General features: G+C 52.6%; 1 protein-coding gene across 1 annotated transcript in view; it reads left to right on the top strand.

The window, feature by feature from the left end:
* Nucleotides 1-13808: 13808 nt before the first annotated feature.
* RAB20 (RAB20, member RAS oncogene family) overlaps nucleotides 13809-16869 on the top strand; it is a 30039-nt gene continuing 26978 nt past the window's right edge. The window contains exon 1 of the mRNA XM_061133208.1: nucleotides 13809-14248. Coding sequence (XP_060989191.1) covers nucleotides 14077-14248 — 172 coding nt within the window. The 5' untranslated portion in view covers nucleotides 13809-14076. The remainder of the gene's footprint in view (nucleotides 14249-16869) is intronic.

Below are 16869 nucleotides of genomic sequence, written 5' to 3'. Positions count from 1 at the left end.
GTTCCAATGGCTTCTAGTAAATTAACTAACGCTGCTTATTTGTGGATAATGCAATCTGAAGTGTTTTTAAATTTTTGCTTCCTAGCATTTTAAATTGTAGGGTATAGTTCGGGCGAGGCAGAAAAGGAAAGACGACCTCAACAGAAGTGGGTTACCTTTATTCAGCCAAGGAGGGGCGACAGTCGGCCTGACGACCAGGCTGAGCGCTGAGAGGGATCAGGGAGGCGTCATACTTATAGGGAGGTTTGTGGAGGCGATAAGGGAAATGTTAATCAGGCGGGATATTTTGAGTATTCTTTTGTTGAGATGACATTTGTAGTTGGGGAGGGGGTGATAAGTCTTCTGGGCAGGTGTAGGGGGTGGAAGGTTTCTGGACAGGGGGTGATAAGTCCCAGATAGATGCAACCGGCCTGGAGCATCAGGGTGGAACTAAAGTTATGCTTTGTTTTCTCCGAAGTTAGATGATTCAGCAAGGGGCCTTTGAGGCTGTTGTTCTCTTTTCTAGGCCCAAAAGACTCCTTCATGAATGATCACCGGTGTTGTAAACCACTATCACGTATTAAAGAGTTTTTATTGCAAACAGAAGAGGAATGATAGAGTCACTCCTGAAAGGAGCCTCTTGGTCCCCAGGCCCTCGGGGGCCGTGCTCCTGGGCTGACCCTGCCCGAGGAGACCCAGAGTCTGTCTAACGGGAAGCCGGGCCCAGCCCAGAGGAGGCAGTCGGAGTGGGGGCCACCTCTGTGTGGCCTTGCCCGCTTTCCTCCAGCTGCTGAAACAAAGTATCACAAGGCTGCCCTTGAAACAGCTGAAGTCTGTCCCCCCGTCCCTGGAGTGGGGACATCTGAGATCAAGGCATCTGCAGGGAGTCCACACAGAGGGCCATTCCGGCATCTCTGGCTTCGGGGATCGCCAGCACCCCTGACCTGAGATGGTATCCCTCCAGCCCCCGCCTCTGGCATCACGTGGCTCCTCATCTCCGTGTCTTGGGGACTGGATTCTCCCCTTTAACAAGCACACTCCTCGTCCAGGGTCAGCCCCTCCCCTGTTCTCCAGAAAGACCTCATCTTAACTGTTAACAGTCACGTCGAGTACCACCCTGTCTCCAAGCCAGGTCACCGTCGAAGGTCTGGGGAGCTAGGGCTTCCGCGTGTCTTTCGGAGAGACACAATTCAACCAAAGCAGCAGCTTAGCTGCAGACCCTGGCCTTGCTTTGGGTAGGGTGGGACCCTGTCCTGGGTCTGCTGGGCCCGCCCCAACGGGCTCTGAACGTCCAGCGCCGATGGCCGTGGCAGGTCCGCAGGGCATCATGAACTCAGGCCCAGAGGTGGCCCGGAGCACACCCCACAGACACCCAGGGAACAGCAAGCTGACAAGGGCTTATGTGAGGAAGACAGCAGATGGGCATCCTTCTCCCCCTGGACGTCCCTCAAACCCTCGCGCTCAGGTGGACCCCAGTAGGGTCCTCAGGAATCCGGAGGGCTCACCCCTTCCTTGACTCTGGATTAGGAGAGTACGACCCCCGTCGCCAGTAGGGGGCGCAAGAACCTGCCTTGGAAGTCAGTATTTGCGGAGCTTGGGCTGGTCCTGGGGGTTCTAAACATCGCCCCACGTTAGAATCATCGGCAGGGCCTTTACAAAATGCTACTACCTGTGCAACCTACATTTGGAATATTTTCACTCATCAAACAGCAGTTGTTAAGATTTGTCTGTCACATAAGCGCTGGACAAAGTCCCACTGACAGTAACACTTCAGGATGTTTGGACTGAAATACTGCAGCTTAAACACAACTTCACCAACCACACTCTTCCTCCATCCCAAGGCCCTAAATACTCTGAATGGTGCGAGGAAATATAGTTGCAATGAAAAGGAAACAATGCATCTTAAGCTTTTCATTTGGTCCTTTCCATAAAAGTCCATCCCATTTTTTCCCCAGGTTCAAACTTAATTTTAGATCTGCTTTTTTTTTCCTTCTCAAAAGTAATATGCATTCATTGTAGAAGACGTGAAAAATACAGAAAAGCGCAAATAGAACAACAGAAACAAGTAGAACCCCTCTATATCAATTGCTTGCTTCTTAAAACCTAAGACTCAGTCAGTGGTAAACAATTTTTAAAAATTAACTTCAAGTTATAAATAGTTCATCACAGTTCCTCTAAATTATTTGAGATCCATGTTAATATTTACTCAAGTAGCTTGAAGAATTAGTTCCTTAATCATTAAAACTGGATCTTTTATAGAAATGTTTGTCCAATGAGGCAATAAAAAGAACTTGTTTTTCTAAAGAATAAAAGACAGTTGGAATGCAGACCTGAGCATCGCTCCTCGCTGGTTCTCAGATATGGTTCTAAATGATTAATGCCTGGGAAGAAGTTTTCTTGTTCTGTCCTGTAATATACAGTTACCCATGGTCAGTTAGGGCCAGAGAAATAGAGAATTAAGTCAAACAAGAGACACGGGAAAGAGGTAACTAGGACCCAAAATATGATCAGCTAGTATCTGACAATGCTTGAGAGCCACACTGCAGATGAGTCACTGCTCATAAACGATGAATGTCTCAAGGTGGAGTCTGAGTGGCCCGGTGCCTTCCTTTAAGGATGGGTGACAGCCAGCAGCATGGCCCGTGCTGGCTCTGGCGGGTCACACGGCAGGGAAGCGCCGTTTTCAGATTCCCGTCTGTTCCCGTCGCAGCCCCAAACTGTAGTAAGTATGTGGGGAAAGGAAAGCTCATTTATTTCCCGTGGGTAGAATAAAGCAAGTATTACCTTAGTCCGTTTAGGCGGCTATAACAGAATACTACAGACTGCGTGGCTTGTAAGCAACAGAAACCTGTGTCTCCCAGTTCTGGGGGCTGGAAGGTCGAGAGGAAGGTGCAGGCAGCTTCAGGGCTGTGTCCTCAGTGGGGGAGGGGGCTGAGAGCTCTGGGGGGCCGGGTCCCTTTCATAACGTGCTGCTCGCAAGATCACGGCATCCGGCCCCATCACCTCATGGCAAGTAGATGGGGAAACAGTGGCTGACTTTATTTTTCTGCGCTCCAAAATCACTACAGTTGGTGATTGCAGACATGAAATTAAAAGACGCTTACTCCTTGGAAGGAAAGTTATGACCAACCTAGAGAGCATATTAAAAAGCAGAGACATTACTTTGCCAACAAAGGTCTGTCTAGTCAAGGCTATGGTTTTTCCAGTAGTCATGCATGGATGTGAGAGTTGGACTATAAAGAAAGCTGAGCGCCGAAGAATTGATGCTTTTGAACTGGGGTGTTGGAGAAGACTCTTGAGAGTCCCTTGAACTGCAAGGAGATCCAACCAGTCCATCCTAAAGGAGATCAGTCCTGGGTGTTCATTGGAAGGACTGATGCTGAAGCTAAAACTCCAATACTTTGGCCACCTGCTATGAAGAGCTGACTCATTTGAAAAGACCCTGATGCTGGGAAAGATTGAGGGCAGGAGGAGAAGGGGAAGACAGAGGATGAGATGGTTGGATGGCATCACCGACTCCATGGACATGAGTTTGGGTGGACTCCGGGAGTTGGTGAGGGACAGGGAGGCCTGGCGTGCTGCGATTCATGGGGTCACAAGGAGTCCGACACGACTGAGTGACTGAACTGAACTGAACTGATCGCATTCATGAGGGTTCCACCCTTACGACACAATCACCTCCCAAACGTCCCGCCTCCTAACGTCATCACTGTGGGGTGAGGATTTCAACACGGGAATATGGGCCGAGGGACACAGATGTCCAGTCCCTGGCGAGTATGTATCTGTAGGCCTTGGAAATGAGAAGTAAAGCGCATGACAAAGTGTGGGCGCCTGGGCCTGTTTCCTCCGGGAAACGCTGAGACTCCGGCCTTCCCGTCTCTGGAGGCCCAGGGAGCTCCCTCAGCACGCATCAGGGAGTCTGGACCAGGCATGCCTGCAGAGAGAGCCTTCTGCTCAGACTCTAAGCGAGGTCTCCGTGGGGTCTGACGAAACCCACTAGGCCCCACCGAGGGATGGGAAGGTTACTGTAGACCAAGATACCTGAGATCCAGCCGATGGAGCAGGAAGCCTTTTTGGAGCTTCTTTTATCTGGTTACAGGGTTAAAGACGGCACTTCCTTCTCTCATGGGGGGAGGAGGCTGACTCCTCACAAGGGGATGGGAAACTGCCCAGGGAAACATCATACCAGCTGCCACGCCTCCCAGGTATTCCCCTGAAGGCCCCTGTGTCTCCTGGTAGGAGCCCTTTCTGCCCCCTTCCTCCTGTAGCCAGCTGCCCAGGGGGCCTCTGCATCTGAACGTACTCAGATGGATGTGAATAAAACGTGCTTTCTCTCCTCCTGTTACTCTGTCTCCTGGTAATTTTTCAGCCCCCCGCCCCCACTGACTCAACAGTCCAGATTTCAAGGGGGCATTCTGGGGTTTCATAACTCGCCCCACGTTGGACCCTGAAGACGGCCGTGTGCTGCCCCACCTCTGCCCACGGGTGGGATCTTTCTTTACAGGGTCTCTCTTCCCTGTAAAGCCTCCAAGCCTCATCGTGATGCAATCTGAGAAGTTTACAGGAACTAGGAAATATTGAGATAAGGATTTCTTAAGGTTGCTTAAGAGCTCCAGCACCAGCGGAGGCTTAAAACCCTGTGATGGATTTCATGCAGAACAAATACAGTCATTGTTTCTTCTTTATTTTTCAAAGCATCAGAAATTCTGAAGTCTTTAAAAAAGATGTTTTTACACAGCGACTCTTGGCAGGATTTAGGTTTGACTCCAGCGGGGCCCAAGTTCTGTTTCAAGGAAATTAGGCAACTTTACATGCAACAGAAGCTTCAGGGCATGAAGACTTTTGGGATATTTCGCAAGCGTATGGTGAGTTTATTTAAAAAGCTAACTCCTGCGATCAAGGGTGGATCCTGGGGAGGCCCTGTAGTCAGGAAGATGGGAAGGCCACGGGGAGAGATTTTCACAAAGAAGGAACTGAGAAACAGGGTCGAAGGCTAAGAAGGCACTGGAAGACTGAGTGACCGTTTCATGGGTCACCGGTGACGGGCGACCGCAGTCTCAGGGAGGCTGGGGGAGCAGGCTCCCTGGAGGAAGTGGCACCGCTCAGCACTGAGGGGCTCTGCGACCCCGGAGAGGTCGGAGGGGAAAGGGCAGCTGCCCGGGGAGGAGGAGGGATGTGGCCGAGCAGGATCCCGGAAGATGGATGAGAAAACGAGACACGGGCGTGGTGGGAAGTGGAATATCTCAAGGGACCAGGAGAAGTGAACAGTAAGACCGAAGAGGTGATGGTGGACAGATGAGCGTGACCAGGAAAAGCCTTCCATGGACAGTGTCTTAACAATGTCCAAAACGCTGATCAGTCACTACACACTGAAGGCAGTGAATGTAGGGTTCCTGTTCCCTCTGGATGGGGACGTTCACATGGTTTCGCAAGAGGCCGCAGAGCTGTTAAACCCGAATGCTAGGTTAGCTGGGAAGGGGCGAGCAACATCCAAATGCAGATTGATCACCAGCCTGGGGCGATGTCAGAGGGGCCGCAGGTGGGCTGAGCACACACGGCCCGGCCTCTGAGTGGCAGGGCTGGCCCGTCTGCGATCAGAGACCAGGCAGGAGGAGTGAGGTCAGCCCAGGTGTCAGCCGAGAGCGGGGGCGTCAGACTTGAGCTGCTCGGACTCACCCGGGGAGGGGCTTGAGAGAACCCCAGGTCTGGCCCGTCCAGCGTTTCTGGGTCAGTGGGGGTGGGCTGGGGTTGGTGCTTTCCTGCGTCTGGGTGCCAGGTGCTTTGAGGTCTGGGGCCTGGTCCGAGGGTCACCCATCCTGTGATCAGCTCCTAGGACCCGCCTGGGACCGCAGGGGACAGCCAGATCCTAAGGACCCCAGGCCTGGAGGATAGGAGCAGAGGGGTCCTAGGGCCAGGAGTGCCGCGTGAACCTTCTGTTCAGAGAGAAGACGGACTTTCCTGTCTAAGCAGGGAGGGAGGTGTGGTGGGAACCAGGGGACCGCCGAGCTCAGGACACTGACATACACACCCGTACTCACACCCACACCTGAATTCACACTCACACGCACGACTGTGTACACACCTGCTCTCACACTCACACCTTCAGCCACACCCACACCTGAGTTCACACTCACACGCACAACTGTGTACACACCTGCTCTCACACTCACACCTACAGCCACACCTGCACCCACACCTGTACTCACACGCAGACCTGAATTCACACTCACAACTCTCACACCTACGGCCAGGCCCACAGCCCCAGGGGAGCGGAGGCTGAGGGCTGACCCAGGAGCTGCCCTCCAGGCCCTCTTTCCTCGTCCCGAGGGGCCTTCAAAGTCCCCCTGGGGGCCACATCCTCCGTGACCACCAGGAGGGCCAGGCCGAGACCAAGCCGACCTGTCCCACATGTGCGGGAAGGGAAACAGCGCAGCCTGGTCTAGACCCGGGCCCGCGAGGAACACGGTGGCAGGGACGGAGCTGGCCCAGGGCTCCTGCGAACGGCAGCACCAAGACGCCCTCAGGGCTGGGCGGGGACCGGCCCTGGTCTCGGAAGTCCAGACTCCCGCATTGCGGGGGAGAGTCTGCCGTGGACAGCTGCTCAGCCTGCAGTGCTTGTTACAGCACGCCAGGCAAACCTACCAGGGAAAGGAAGTCGGTGATCGCCCCCAAGGAACCTGCCGTCTTCCCAGACCAAGAGATGCTGCAAGCAGGGCCGGAACAGGACAGATGACCCGCAGTTTGGTGGTGACGGATGCGATCGCCCGGATGCGGGCTAAGCTGACTAGAGGTGGAAAGAACAGAATGACTTGGAGGAAACAGTGCCATTAGATGCCTGGTGCAGATCCTGGGCCAGTTGTGCTGTTCAGGGCAGGAATAACCCTGAGATTTCCTCGAGGCGTGTGTGATAGAGAACAAGAATAACAGAGTCTATGCAGACGGCGGAAGGTGGGTGGAGGGCGCGCAAGACAGAGTCTGTGACCGCCCCTTGGCAGTGAATGGTACCCCATGCTTTTTATTTGGGAAGATTTTCTTTTTGTCAGAAATCTCCCATCTTGGGATTCAGTATTGATTTTACTCCCATTTCTACAAAATTCCATTCAATTTGCTCGTTTCAGTTTTAGGATAATTTTTACAGTAAGTGGGACGAGCTGATAGAAGGCATCCATGTTGAGCTAGAGGAAAATATTTTCTGAAATCTCAGAAGCCGTCTTCTTGGCAGATTGCTGATATAAACTACCATCTTATGGCAGCTTTGGGTGTTTTGTTTTACTTCTGTCAAGCATTTGAAGTAATTTTCAATGCTCTTGACTAGGTACCCCTCCTCCCAATCTGGGTGTAAATATTTCCGCCTAATCATCTTTCTGTAGGTTTGCTTCCCCAGCAGCCCTGCAAAGGGGTCCAGAGGCACTGACTTCCTGACCCGGAATGTCAGGGGGCGGGGAGGGGAGGCTTCCAGCGATGCACATTGCCAATTTGACTTGTGCAGAAAGAAGCAGATGACAGGAATTTTAAGAGAAAGAAGAGCAGACGCTTTAGGGTGGGGGGTGGGATGGTGTCAGAGAATGAGAAGTGGAACAGACTTGATGAATACCCACTATTTCCTGTCCAAGCTGGGGTAAGATTGGTGTCCCCAAGGGCCTGTTTCATCCTGTTGACTGTGTGTGGGGAGATGCTGGCTGAAGGGATGCTGGTTGAATTGAGGGGGTCCTACGGAGGAGGAGCTAAGGGGCCTGACATTCACGGTGCACTCTCTGGGTAGATGTCGGGGGCCGTTATGGGGGTTCCCGACTGTGACGAGGTCATGAAGAAAATACCGGGCAGGCAAGGCCGTCCGTGACCCCATCCATGACGAGGTCACGAGGAAAATACCTGACAGGCAAGGCCGTTCAGGATACAAGGGACCCTCCAGGTTGGCCTCGGCCTCTGCCCCACCCTGTATCCTCCCCTCTTTTCTGCTGTTGTTCTTATTTGCCCTGCTGCAGATTCTTGTGTTGCCTGCCGAAAGCTCTCCTGCTCCTCTTTCACTAAGTAAAGACCAACTTAAAAGCTAATTAATAAATCTCCTGGATGCTGGTACCCTATGAAGGGGCCAGGGATGAAGGAAATGCTTCCGTTCAAACCCTTTAGCTGGCATTCTGGCTTGTTTGATAAATGTGTGCTCTCATTGCACAAAATGCTCATGATTGTTCTAAACATCCTAAGCACAGTACGCTAACAAAAGAAACTATTAAGCATAGGCCCCTTCGCGGGGTGAGAAAAGCTCCACAAATATTATAGCCACATACACGCCTAATAGAAAATAGTTTAGATAGAGATTAGCTGGCGACTTTTGCAGGTAATTAACTTTTGGACTAAGAGCCTGTTTTGTGCCATATCTGCTGTTTTTGCAATCCTTTGCATTTCTCTTCTGTAAAAAATGTAATCCTATCTAGTTCCCTTGGAGATGACACCTAATAGAAAGAAAATAGGTTAACCACAAAAAAGACAGGGTCGGCTACTGAAGTTGCTTTAAGTTGCCCCAGGTGCAAACCATAAATTGTCAACAAGCCTGAAAGCCAAAAGATATTATACATAGAGATTAACCATTAAAAAGGCCCTAATAGGCACACAGCCCTCTGGAGGGTGAGAAAGCCCTATTAGAGAATACAAAAAATATTGTTTTAAAAGTGGTTATTAGATCAACATTTGATTGATGTTAATGTGCTGAGGTTGTGCAGTGGACACTATTGTTAATATAGTTAAAGATATAGTAAAATAAGAGTTTAGCCCTAGTGTAAAAACAATAAGATAATTGTTAGTTTTAACCAAGAGCGCTAATCAGGGGCTGCCTCTCCAGAGCCACAGAGTCTTTGTGTGTTAAACTGTTTAGATAAATTTAGCTGACAATTTCTGCAAAAAGACTGACTTTATGTTAACAGGATTGTATTTCTATTATGTTACAACTTGCTGTACCATGAGACTGCCACTTTTCTGTTTTCTGCTAACCTCAAGGCCAGAAGATAATGTACAAAAAATCTATGGGAAAAGACTCTCATAAACAAAAATATACAGAACACACCTGGTTTTGTGAAGGACAAGCTGATATAATGTTAAACTAAGTCTGTATGCTTATCTGCCCCCTTAGAAATGTACCAACTTAGGGTATAAAGGCTATGGTGAAAAATAAAGCAACTGCCAGACTCTGCCGCACCTTCCTGGTCTGGTCTCTTTCTTTCTTTCTCTCTCTCTCTCTCCCTAGCAGACTTGGCCATATCAAGGCCGGTCCTACGTGTCTCTCTCTCGCCGACGCCGTTCATCCTGAGGGTTCCCCTGGATCCTGCTGGGGCTGGACCCCGGCAGGTAGAGGCTCACAAGCTGTAATACTGAGAGGGGCGGGGCCACCTGCATTCGCCAGATGAGGAAACTGAAGCCTGGGACAGTTTGGAACATCTGCCCAGAGTCGCTTCCTGAAAAAGCGGCCAGCCTGGACTGCAAATCTAGCTCATCTCAAGCTCTTTCCTTTCACTCAGCCGACACCAGGCCTTTAGCAGGAGATTTAGTGGGAAATTTAGATGGATATTGAAATGGCCAGAAACAAGGCAGGAGAAGTTGGTAGATTTGGTTACATACAAATAAAAAATACTTGCATGTTAAAAAAGGGCTTCCCTTGTGGCTCAGTCGGGAAAGAATCCACCTGCAATGCGGGAGACCTGGGTTTGATCCCTGGCTTGGAAAGATCCCCTAGAGAAGTGAACAGCTACCCACTCCAGTATTCTGGCCTGGAAAATCCCATGGGCTATATAGTCCATGGGGTCACAAAGAGTCAGACACAGCTAAGCAAATTTCACATGCATGTTAAAAAAAACCCACCATAAACAGATTGACATAGTTTTACACACAAATACATACACGTAAGCTTTATACATGCATGTGCGTGCATATGTGAGAGCCAAGTCGGTTCATTAGTGTCTGACTCTTTGCGACACCGTGGACACTATGGACTGCCCGCCAGGCTCCTCCGTCCACGGGATTCTCCAGGCAAGAATACTGGAGTGGGTTGCCATGCCCTTCTCCAGGGGATCTTCCCAACCCAAGGATCGAACCCAAGTCTCCTGAGGCTCCTGCATTGCAGGCAGATTCTTTACCACGGAGCCACCTGGGGAAGCCCAGATATGCAAGTATCAGAGAAACTTATTTACGTGTATTTATAAATTATATACCTTTTGCATTTATATCTGAAGCATTTATATACGATCCGCACGTGACCCCTGCTCTGTTCCCTGCTCTGCGCTCTCGGGAAGCCCACCACGCAGGCCCCCGCCTCAGAGACTTTGCACTCACTGTGCGCTGCACCCGCACCTTTCTTTTTTCTTACTGTATTTTTAAAAGTAGAGTATAATCGCTTCCCAATGTTGTGTTAGTTTCTGCTGCACAACAGCGTGAGTCAGCTGTGTGTGCACACGTCCATGAGCCTCGCCCCCCGCCGCCCCGCCCCCTGGGTCCTCGCAGAGCGCCAGGCTGAGCCCGTGCGCTGTGCGGCCTCCCACTGGCCATCTAGTTCACACGTGGTGACGCATGCATGTGAGTCCTGCTCTCTCAGTGCATCCCACCGTCTCCTTTCCCAGTATCCACAAATCCGGTCTCGTCTGCATCTCCCAATGTGTAACTCCAGATGCATGTTTAACCCCCAACCTCATTCTCCAGAAACTTCATCTCTGCAAACATCCTGTTCATGACTGTGCCCCCTGCATCCAACCCCAGGCCTTGCTCCCTCTCCCCCTGCTCTGTTTTTCTCCACCAAACATTTCATCACCATCTAGGACACTCTGTATTTTGCTTGTTTATTTTGTTGGCTGTCTTCCTCACTGCTCTAGCCTTAGGTCAGGGCTCAGAGCTTAGTTCCTACCCACCGAACAAAAACACGTAGCTAGGCAGGGGTTTTTTGTTTGCTTGTTTAAGAAAAGAGGAAAGTAGTTTAAAAGGTAGAATTGTTCCACAACAAAGTACCTATAAACTCCCAAGACACTTTGCAAATCATCAGAAGCAACCACACTATTAATCCTTCTACTGTAATGGTGGTCAGTCCCAGAACTCTTCACATTGCATCTCATTGAAAAGGAGCTACCTAGTTTTCTGGGCCTTGGGCACTCTTTATCTGAGCAATTGGAAAAAGAATTACCCTGTTAGGCCAGTGGTTTAAGTGCAGGCAGAACAAACATTGTACTTGGCAGGAGAGTAGTTAGTTTAAACAGACTTTTAACCTTTTAACTTCTTCTTCAGTCATGCTTCCCAAAGAGGAAAGAGGCAGCTGGCAGTCTTTAAGGCATTTTTTTTTTTAAAGGAGTGGTTGAAATTTGATATGGAGACATTCTCCTGGTTAAATTTAGTTTTTCAAAGTGCTGGACAGTTAAAAACTTTTTTTTAAACAAACTTTCTGAGTGAATTCTATGTTTCAGGTGGAATTCTATATGCGTGTGTGCGTGTGTGTGCGCGAGTGTGCTTAGTCATGTCTGACTCTTTGAGACCCCTTGGACTGTAGCCCACCAGGCTCCTCTGTCCCTGGGATTCTCACTGGAGCAGGTTGCCATTTCCTCCTCCAGGGGCTCTTTCCAACCCAGGGTTCCAACCCTGGTCTCCTGGGTCTCCTGCATTGGCAGGCAGATTCCTTCTCCACTGTGCCACTGGAACCATCCCTGCTCCTCAAAACCGGCTCAAAACACATCAGCGTCTCAAATGGAGACAGCATTCGGCAAACCAACACATTCACTCAAACACACACTGGCTGAGGTGGGGCTGGCTTCCAGTTGTAGACACTGGGAAGATGCCAGAGAAAGGAAACAAAAGACTCAGCCTCCACCTAGAAGGATGGGACGGGGCTCAGGTGGGAGGGAGGTTCAAGAGGGAGGGGGTACACAGACACTTATGGCTGATTTAGCAACTCCACAGATGGCTGATTCACCTGTTGTACAGGAGAAGCTATCCTCCAATTAAAAATAAACAAAAAACCCCACCTTTGGGGGGGGGAACTCCTCCATGTTTACTGGATGAGGGAGTCGCCTGGAAAGGTGCGATGAGGTGGAAGGATGCAGAATTAGATTACAAGATGCTCCCCGTCCTAGGGAAACACACCACCAGAGGACCTGGGTGCGGAGCCCAGCTGGCGGTGACGTCTGCGTGGAACCCCTCCTGGCCTCACCAGGATGCTGAAGTCACTCATTGTGCCCTGACCCTAAGCTTTCTTGAGCAGCTACTAGGTGCTTGATACTCTTCAGCCCCCAGAGGGGTGAGTGAAACACAGTCCTTCCCTCCTGCAGCTCACTTTCCAGAGACGGAGGCTGCATGGAAGGTCAGCAGTACACCCTATTCAGTTCAGTTCACTCCCTCAGTCGTGTCTGACTCTTTACCACCCCATGGTCTGTAGCATGCCAGGCTTCCCTGTCTATCACCAACTCCCGGACTTTGCTCAAACTTATGTTCATCGAGTCGGTGATGCCATCCAACCATCTCATCCTCTGTCGTCCCCTTCTCCTGCCTTCAATCTTTCCCAGCATCAGGGTCTTTTCCAATGAGTCAGTTCTTCCCATCAGGTGGCCAAAGTATTGGAGTTTCACCTTCAGCATCAGTCCTTCCAATGAATATTCAGGACTGATCTCCTTTAGGATGGACTGGTTGGATCTCCTTGCAGTCCAAGACTCTCAAGAGTCTTCTCCAACACCACAGTTCAAAAGCACCAATTCTTCACTGCTCAGCTTTCTTTATTGTCCAACTCTCGCATCCATATGTAACTACCGGTAAAACCACAGTTTTATTAGGGAGCGGTAGAAAGTAAGCAGACAGGGCCACTGAGGGATGGAGGGCGGGAGAGCGACTCTAGAAACCGGGGGTGGGGGCCCACAGTGAGCAGTGACCGAGCGCAGAGTTCGAGCTTGCGGGCAGGAGCCGCGCAAGGCCGGTGCTCCCCGGGTGAGACGCCCTCACACCCCGCCTCCCGTCCGCATCTCCGCGCCCCCGCCTCTCCTGCAGAGAACCGGGACCGGCGCGGCCTCAGCAAACACCGCCCCTGGTGTTCACACTGGAGCACCGCCGTCGTGTCCAGTGAAGACCCGATCAGCACAACTGCCGAAGCCAGACGTGCACTCCGAAGTGAAGTGGCGACGGCGGTCCTCCTCTCGCTCTGATCCACAACAGCGCAAGCCGCTCTCGCCAAAGTGAGCGAAAACGACACCCGCCAGCGACCCGGCAGGCAGGCGGAGGGCCGGTCCTCGCGGACGGTCACGGCCACACCTGTGCCTGCGAAGGAGGAAGCCAGGTGCTGGGGGCTGGAGCCCGCCCCACCGCCGGGACGCCTGGGTCAGCAGCCGGGCCGCGCCCCTGCGCTGTGTCCACCCCGGGACTCCGCTCTGCGTCCTCCAGACTCCCCCACCTGGCGCCCCCACCTGCCCGGGTCTTCCGAGCGCCGCCCGCTGGGGGAACGAGCGCGGGGACTGCAGGAAGACACGTCAAACGCGCCTGGTCGGCGGCAGGTGGGCGCCTTGGGGGGCGGGGCGAGGCGAGGGCGGGGCCAGCCCTGGCGCCGGTGGTCAGGGGTGGGGCCAGCCCGGGGAGTGGGCGGTCGGGGCGGGGCCAGACCTGGGTCGTGGCTGCCTGGGGGCGGGGCCATCTGGGTCGTGGGCGGTCGTGGGCGGGGCCAGTTCGGGGCGTGGGGGGGCGGGGACGGGGCCGGATCTTGGTCGTGGCTGTCTGGGGGCAGGGCCCCACCACTGGGTGTGGCGATCGGGGGCGTGGCCATCTCGGGGCGTGGGCGGCCTGGGGGCGGGGCCAGTCCGGGCGTGGGCGGTCGGGGGCGGGGCCGACCGCCCCGGACCCGGGACCGGGACTGGCCGCCTCTGCCGGGACACTGAGGTGGGCGTCCGGCTGGTTCCCAGCTCCGGCCGAGCGCCGAGCAGCGCTTTCTCTCCCGCGTTCCCAGGCGTCCGGAAGGGAGGGTCCCCGCGAGTTCGCCTCTCCGCCAGTCCCGGGTCGGAGCAGCCTCGGGACGTCCGGCGGCTCCAGCCGCGCCCCGGGCGCACAGGCCAGGAGAGCGTGGGGGAGCGGAGGGGTGCCCCCTACGGGAAGATGAGGAAGCCCGACGGGAAGATCGTGCTTTTGGGGGACATGAACGTGGGCAAGACGTCGTTGCTCCAGAGGTACATGGAGCGGCGCTTCCCGGACACGGTCAGCACGGTGGGCGGCGCCTTCTACCTGAAGCAGTGGCGCTCCTACAACATCTCCATCTGGGACACTGCAGGTGAGGGCGGGGGTCTTCCAGCTGGAGAGAAGCGTCCCCCAGGGCAGGGGTTCCCCAGGGTAGTGTCTCCCGGAGCAGGGGCCCGCAGGGCAGGCGTCTGCTGCCCCACGCTGGGTCCCTCCCTTGCTCCGCAGGTGACCCCGTCTTCTGTATCAGGCCCCTTCTCACGGTGTGCGGACACCCTTGGCCCCTCTCTGTTCCTACTTGACTCCTCTGCTGGTGGGAAAGCTGAGGATTCAGACATTGGGTGCATCTTAGCAACATTCCAGGAAAGCACCCTGGGCCCCAGAGAGAGAACCCGCTGGTGCCTGCGTATGGAGCTCCCAGCCCAGCCAGCTGCTGGTAACCGGAGGCACTGAAGCCCTCCCACCAACAGGGTCTCAGCCGCTGTCCACAGCCACCCTGAGGGTGAGGGGAGCTAGTATAAACTGCCTCTCCTGACGAAAGAGAAAGCAGAGGCCCTGAACCTTCCCCGAGGGCTTAGGTGGGAAGCAGAGCTCAGGTTCCCTCCCTCAGTGCCAGACATGTCTGCATTTTCCACTTATCGTCGCCATCGTCAGGGCTCATGCATGCTATAGGGCTTTGAAGTGATTTTCTGTAGAAGCATTTTGAAGATAGCCATTTGTTTGTGTAAATTCCAGGAGATAGTGGAGGACAGAGGAGCCTGGTGTGCTGCAGTCTATTGGGTCACAAAGAGTCAGAGATGACTTAGCAACTGAACAACAACAGTGATTATTTTATGTGTAGTATATTTGTGTCTTTTCAAAAGTATAATACATCAGAGGATCTTGATTCAACCTTTCAGTTTGTTAACTCTGCGAAATTACACTGACATGAGAGTGTTACAATAGAGTATATTTTCTTCCCCATGAAAAAGAATAAAATCCCATAAGTAAGTAAGCTGTAAATTAGTATGGTGCGTTTTCATTGGGCTTGACTTTTTAAAGCCTGAAACTTCAAGGTCTGACTTTTTAAATATCTGCACTTTAAGAAGTGACATTTACACTGGAAGTTCCTGGGCAGAATTTAGAAGTTGCCAACTTGGGCGCACCAGTCTGCTGAATAAGCAAGAATATAACTCATCCTCTATTTAAAACTGAATTAATGATGGCTGCTTTCCAACGTCTACCCCTCCACCCTCCCTCTTGCTTTCTCTTGGCTGTCTTTTTTGTTGTTGGGGTTGTTAACATCTTGACTAATTTATTTGCAAACATGCTGTGAAATGCAGCTGTCTCCCAGGTACCTCCCTTGCTGTGTTCTCTGCCTCCAGGCTGCAGAGTGAAGTTCCTCTGAGATCCTTTCCTTAGCTGACTCTCCACCACTAAGCATTTGGTAGCGATGGAACCAGGGCTGTAGAAATCAGACCAAGTTAACATAACTCGTCTGCGTGTTCTGTACGAGGCTGGTCCCAAGGCCCCTTTGGTTGGCTGACTGGACCTCACTGTGCCCTTGGTTTACCCAAGGGTAGTCCAGGATTGGTGCTGGGGGACCCAATCCTAGAACCCTGCTGTGGCCGCCATTGGAAGCTTCTACCACATGCGCGGTGGTTCTGGAACAGGAGCTGACTGTTTGGTGTCAGAGCAGGCATCTTGGCAGTCAAGGCTCGAAGACGGAATGTCCATCAGCCACTTTCTTCTTCGGTGCTGTGGACATGTTGCAACTGGAATCTTTACTGTCAAAGGATTTTGTAATAAGGCTGATGAGATGTCCTTGGTGTCTGGTTGGGCTCCCGGGGGCAGCGACTCATTTCCTGGCTGCCTGGGAAACCCACCTTCTTCCCGGAACCCCAAGTGTGACCTCAGCTGGGCCCCCGGGGCAGTGGAATGCCGGGATCTGTGGGCACATCTCTGACCTCCAGTGTACACGTGTTCAGGGTGCCCGGAGCTGGGAGCCAGCAGTCACACAGGTCACCTCTGTGCCTGTGGGGTTAGGGAGACTTGGAGGGAGAAGGCACGTATGACTTTTTGCCTTTTAGATAATCCTTGTTGGAAATGCAAAAGTTGAACTTTCAGGGAAAGTGAAAAAGTGAAATTGCTCAGTCGTGTCTGACTCTTTGCGACCCCAAGGATGGTAGCCTACCAGGCTCCTCCGTCCATGGAATTTTCCAGGCAAGAATACTGGAGTGGGTTGCCATTTCCTTCTCCAGGGGATCTTCCCAACCCAGGATCGAACCCGGGTCTCCCGCACTGCAGGCAGACACTTTACCATCTGAGCCACAAGCCCCTCTTTTTTCCTCCTCTTGCCTTGCCCTTAAAGTTTCTTTAGATCCCACTCTGTCTTCTAAGTTACTTTCATTTTAATTTGTGTAACTGAGGCAGAAGGGTGAGGACCGGCTAGAGGACGCCTGTTTTTTATCACCATTCTTGGTCACGCGGGGTGGGCGGGTGCTGAATAATAAAACTGATAGTGAGGCGTCAGAGTTCCTGTTCCACTCTTGGCACGTCCTTCCGGACAGCAGTGCCTGCTGGCAGCCTCAGGCTGCCAGCAGAGGGGTGGGTGGAGCAGAGTGGGGAGAGGAGATTTGCTGGGTGGTTATCAGCTGGCACGGGGCTCCTCTGGAGGGAGTGGCACCGTCGAGATGGGGCTGGAGCTGGTGGAGGTCGTGTGGGGCCGGGCTTTGT

Source organism: Dama dama, chromosome 30, assembly GCF_033118175.1.
Source record: "Dama dama isolate Ldn47 chromosome 30, ASM3311817v1, whole genome shotgun sequence".
In the NCBI taxonomy this organism is placed as follows: domain Eukaryota; kingdom Metazoa; phylum Chordata; class Mammalia; order Artiodactyla; family Cervidae; genus Dama; species Dama dama.
The sequence above is the reverse complement of the archived record's forward strand: the minus strand, read 5'-3'. Positions and strand labels throughout refer to the sequence as shown.